General features: G+C 35.9%; 1 protein-coding gene across 1 annotated transcript; it reads left to right on the forward strand.

Moving 5' to 3' along the window:
* The first annotated feature begins 2,090 nt into the window (after positions 1-2,090).
* On the forward strand, positions 2,091-3,033 carry LOC104006768 (olfactory receptor 2B2-like). The gene is given in 2 exon segments (XM_009450771.2): positions 2,091-2,170; positions 2,172-3,033. Coding segments are annotated over 2 exon segments (942 nt in total).
* The last annotated feature ends 3,107 nt before the right edge of the window (positions 3,034-6,140 follow it).

The following is a 6,140-nucleotide window of genomic DNA, read 5'->3' on the forward strand; positions in this document are numbered from 1 at the left end:
AAGCAAGTTTTTATCCCTATCATTTCTCACTGTCACTCATTTCATTCACACGGATACCGTAACTCAGATGACACGATTTGAAAAATAGAGCTGGCCAACTAAGTACATGAACCCTACTAAGTCAGGATCACAAGAAGAATATGACATAGGGCAACTGGGAGGATCAGAAAAGTAAATAGAGGATCCTGAGCTGATTTCAGAGCAGTCACATTTTGTTTACTATCCTCTAATAAATATTTGTTTATTGTTACAAATATCATTATAAACTGCATGAATGCATAAAAATAAAACAACTGTAATACATCTGGGGATTCATAATTAGGTAAGTATATAATAATTGTTTTTTTTTTTCTTTTTTTTATTTTTTATTTTTATTTTTTTTATTTATTTATTTTTTTTATTATACTTTTAAGTTTTCGGGTACATGTGCACATTGTGCAGGTTAGTTACATATGTATACATGTGCCATGCTGGTGCGCTGCACCCACTAACTCGTCATCTAGCATTAGGTATATCTCCCAATGCTATCCCTCCCCCCTCCCCCCTCCCCACCACAGTCCCCAGAGTATGATATTCCCCTTCCTGTGTCCATGTGATCTCATTGTTCAATTCCCACCTATGAGTGAGAATATGCGGTGTTTGGTTTTTTGTTCTTGCGATAGTTTACTGAGAATGATACACCATGGAATACTATGCAGCCATAAAAAAAATAATTGTTAATAGTCATTGAATTATTAGTATATGACAAGAACTGAGCTATGTTTGCAATGTACACTCTATTCCTTAATTTGTACACTAGTTCTATGAGATGGGTATAATTATGCTTATTTGAAAGATGAGAAAATTGAAGCACACAAAGATTAAATGACATCTCCAAAGTCACACAGCTAATGAATGGAATGACTGGGATTTGGAGGAAATCCCAGTCTTTTATAAATGTCTTTTATTAAACAACTAGAGAAAAACACAAGACAAATTTACTAAAAGATAAGAGTCAAACAAAAAAAGAAATTTGGGATTGTAGGGAATGGAAAAATTTGCAATTGGAGTTATTCTTTAGAAATTAGATGATAAAGGAATTGTGTAATTTGGATGGGCAAAGAGCAGGATAGAGGCAATTTTGGTGGAAAAAATAGTATCAGTAATTAGAAAATATGAGAATAAAGAAGGGAGAGAGAGGGAAAATGATTAAGTTTATATGTGCTGAGAATGATCCTGAGAGATTACAAATTCATATACATCCTCAAATTTCAAGGATTCAAATGTTTAAAACTCTTTCTGGTGATTTCTTCCAGAGATTAAAATTTCATCAAATGTATCCAGATATTTTTAAAGTTGCATTTTCACAGCAAACAAATTTCTAAGAACTGATTTTTGTGTGTGTGTGTAATTTTGTTTGTTTTTTTGGCTTTTTTCTCCCTATTTTTAAATGTTCTGAGTAGGACTAGCATTAAAGCTTGGAAGGGGTAAAACGAGTCGTGGCACTCCATCCTTTTATCATGCAGACTTTATAAAGTGCTCCAGTTCTTATGGTGTTTTCTGACCAGGATCTGTACCAAGCGGATAACATGCCAAGATGTCTTCGTTCTCCCTGGCTGCACATCCTCCTGTAGTCTTCATGCCGGCCTTCGTTTGACCTGTTTTTGGGAAGTTCTGCCTTTTCCTTCGATTTTAATCTATACTCTGTTGCCACCATTACATATCCATGACATGTAGAGTTGATGGTAGTATACTAAAACTTTTTAGAAGAGAAGATATGAAAACCCAAATGGAGTGAATAGCTAACCAGAAGACATATATTAAATAAGCAAAATTCCCAACTATGTTGCTGATGTGGTATTTATTCTTTTCTCAGTAATCTTTCAATATTACATTGATGATGTTGTCTCCACATTTCATCATAATCAGGATGTAGATGCAAATGATATTTTACTGTAATGAAGATACAGATGCCGATTAGAGCAAAAATGAAAATTTCATCTTGGCATCTCTGATCTCTAATTCTCAGTGGCTTCCTCCTACTGTTGATGTCTATCCCTAACTGTGGGTATTTAGAGGTCTCAGCTGGAATTTCACCTCCCAGTGCTAACATGTGGATCAACAATCAAAGCTCGCTAGATGATTTTATCCTATTGGGATTTTCTGACCGTCCCTGGCTAGAGACACCCCTCTGTAATCTTTCTGGTGGCCTACATCTTTTCCCTATTTGGAAATATCTCCATTATCTTAGTTTCCCATCTGGATCCCCAGCTTGACAGTCCCATGTACTTTTTTGTCTCCAGTCTATCCTTTCTGGACCTCTGCTATACCACCAGCACTGTCCCACAGATGCTGGTCAACCTCCGGGGACCAGAAAAGACCATTAGCTATGGGGGTTGTGTTGCCCAACTCTATATATTTTTGGCCCTGGGTTCTACTGAATGCATACTTCTAGCCATCATGGCCTTTGACCGTTACGCTGCCATTTGCAAGCCCCTTCACTACCCAGTCATCATGAACCATAGACGCTGTATCCACATGGCTGCTGGCACTTGGATCAGTGGCTTTGCTAACTCCCTTGTCCAGTCCACTCTCACAGTGGTGGCCCCAAGATGTGGACAGAGGGTGTTGGACCATTTCTTCTGTGAAGTTCCAGCCCTTTTGAAACTAGCCTGTATTGATATTCGTGTGAATGAAATGGAGCTCAATGTACTAGGCGCTTTGCTTCTCCTGGTACCACTCACCCTCATCCTGGGCACTTATGTGTTCATTGCTCAGGCAGTAATGAGAATCTGCTCTGCTGAAAGTCGCTGGAAGGCTTTCAATACCTGTGCCTCACATTTGCTGGTGGTCTCCCTCTTCTACTTCACAGCCATCAGTATGTATGTCCAGCCTCCCTCTAGCTATTCTCATGACCGGGGGAAGACCATGGCTCTCTTTTATGGCATTGTCACACCCACCCTCAACCCATTCGTCTACACATTGAGAAACAAGGATGTGAAAGCTGCCCTGAGAAGGTCACTGACTAAAGAGTTTTGGATTAAGACAAGATGATATCTGAAAAGAAGTCCTAAGAAGCGAGGATAGATGTGTTTGACTTTCAAAAAGATGTTGGACATGGAATTGATGAGGGAACAGTATCAAGTGACACAAAGTTTACAAGTGGAACAAGACTAAGAAAAAAACAATTAACTCTTGGTAAAATCTACATAGCATTTTTTCACTTACGAGACTATCTGCTTTACAATATTGGATTCCATCAAGTCAGTCTTTTTTCTCCCTATTCCTAATGACTAGTTAATCTAGTTAAAGTAAGGGAAAATGGTATAATAGCTAGAGAAAAAGATACTGAGAAAGTTTAGGAAATATATTTAGCATAAATTGTTTATAAATGAATCCCAATTAAATTAGAAATGATCCCAACTCTTAGAAAAACATGCCAGTACTATCGTGAGTTAATTTTGATCAACATGTATTGCCACCATTTAGCCATCTTCTAACATTCGATGTCCAATTATATCACCCTCAAATGCTTTTGTAAGGTCTCACAGGCAAGTAAAATCAAGAGACAATTAGTTCAAAAACATTAAGATGGAATTATGGAAAGAGAAATTAATGAACAAATTTAGAGGTGATGATTTTAAATATATTTTTTTTGCCATGAATTCTTTTAAATACAATTTTTTTTGCCATAAATGTTTTGCCTTAGTCAATCTTATGCTCTTGTGGTACACAACAATGAGGCCTAGGTCAATGCAAATAGAACTTACTCTGGGGGGAAAGATGAACAGTGAGATGCTTTGGACAGTGATCAGCAGGGGAAAAACCTGAGGTGGAAAAAATTCTAATTTAGGGACACAAACTCAGTGGGAATTTACATGTTTTGACAAGGCAGCTTTCTTCACCACTTGGCTGGGTAATTTAGTCCTATTTCAGTGTGGGGGTTTGAGAATACCATGTGGAATTCAAAACTTTGGTTGATCTATTATCTTTATTTAGAAAAAAAAAGACTTTTATAGCCTTTTGCTATAAACTGCCTCACAAACCTATGAGCCGAAGAAACCAAGACAAAATAGAGTGAGTTCACCAAAAAATCCACATCATTAAAAGAACAGTGCAAAGCTCTATTTCCTGTACTATGAGCATGTCCACTTTCTGTGGCTCCCGGTGGTGAGACAGATGAGAAGCTGGAACACAGATAAAAGGTTTTTGGGAACACTTTTGAAGGCCCGTGGCTATATAAGAGAAAGTGAGTTCATTTCCTTAATTCTAGTATAATCTGGAAAAGGATCCTAGACATTTTGCATTTTTTTGATCACAGTATTTTTCCCAACCCATGGTTCATTTATACATGGAGTCTGCTATTGGCATGAAATAAAATACATCCTAATATGTATTATGAAAAAAACTCTTATTGTATTTATTTATTCTATTAAAGCAGTATATTTCTCAGAGGTTGAATGTTGGGAGTTTTTGTGGTCATTTAATAGAAATGTTAACATATTCTTGGGTTTGTTTGTTTAACTTAGAAGTATAAATAGAACTCAAAATAATTGAACATTGAAACTACTGTGTTGCATTGGAATAAACATGGATATATTATGTTGAGAAAATCGCATGTATTTTTAAATAAAAATATGGGTGCTTGGAGAAATGTTTTGCTGATGTGGGTGGCTGCTCAAGATATGTCCCCCAAGCCCTAGAAATATATTTTGATTCACTTTCATTATTACAGATATGCCAGAGAAAAATTTTATCTTTAAACAGTTTTAAATTTTTGACTTTATAAAGGTATAATATTTCTGCATGTATGCTGCCTGAGATTTTGGAAGGCTATATATTTAAATATATCATTAAATAAATTATATACCTGTACTATCAAGCAAGCAAATCAAAATAAGGCAATGTTGAACAAGTTTAATAAGGAAATATTTTACGCATTCCTGAAAGTATTACCAAAACATTAGTAAAGTTATTAAATATTAAAAGTTACTAAATATTACATCAATTATGCAAATAATTGGCAAGCCATTAAATAGAAATAGGCCCTGTGCTATAGGAGCAGTAGGAAAACATATTCAATAAGGTAAAAATATTTATATCAGAACAAAGTCTACTATCATATTTATTCTAGGAGAAGTGGATAATTCCCAACACTTTTAGAAATAATAGAAATTTTCTGACTCTCATCACAGTTATATATTGTTGGTTTGGATTAACTACCCAACATGATTTAAAAATAATATTAGTAAATTATTAAATAAAAATATTTATTTGTTATATCTTATAAAACAACATAAACAGCAACATTTAAATGAGCTGTTGCTATGATGAGGTTTATCTTATGATGAAAATGTATTCCTTTATTTGGTAAATATTTATTGATGGCAACTATGTACAAGTCACTGAAATAAAATTAGACATTTACCTTTACATCAAGGAATACAACTTTTGAAAAAAACTGTGAAATAAATAAAAAAGGCAGAACTGAGCATCCAGACTAAGGCAGAATTTGTCATAAAAAGTGTCAGAAAAGATAATGCTAAACATAGAAAAATCTTTCACGACTTGCAGAATGATGTGATTTGGCTCTGTGTCCCCATCCAAATCTCATCTCGATTGTAATCCCCATATGTTGAGGGAGGGAGGTGACTGGATTGTGGGGGCGGTTTCTCCTATTCTGGTCTCGTGACAGTGAGTTAGTTTTCATGAGATCTGATGGTTTTACAAGCCTCTGGCATTTCCCCTGCTTGCACTTCTCTCTCCTGCCACCATGTGAAGAAGGTCAGTGCTTCCTCTTTACCTTCCACCATGATTGTAAGTTTCTTGAGGCCTCCCCAGCCATGTGGAACTGTGAGTCAATTAAACCTCTTTTCTTTACAAATTACCCAGTCTTAGGTATTTCCTTATAGCAGTATGAAAATGGACTAATACACAGAGAGAGGGCCCTGCTTGAGTTTAGCTGAGCGCTGATTTGCATATGTGTGTGAGGAAGCTATCCAAGAATGAGTAAAGAACCACTTAATGGATTAAGGTAAATAGTGCCCAATGCTTATGCAAAGGCTGGGAATTTTGTGGGTTCTCAAGCTATTTATGTGCCAGAATGAAAACCTAAGAATTCCTGAGGCATTGAGTTTAGCAATCAAAAGTGTCTTGCTTCA

This window comes from Pan troglodytes, chromosome 5 (genome assembly GCF_028858775.2).
Source record: "Pan troglodytes isolate AG18354 chromosome 5, NHGRI_mPanTro3-v2.0_pri, whole genome shotgun sequence".
Classification (NCBI taxonomy): Eukaryota; Metazoa; Chordata; class Mammalia; order Primates; family Hominidae; genus Pan; species Pan troglodytes.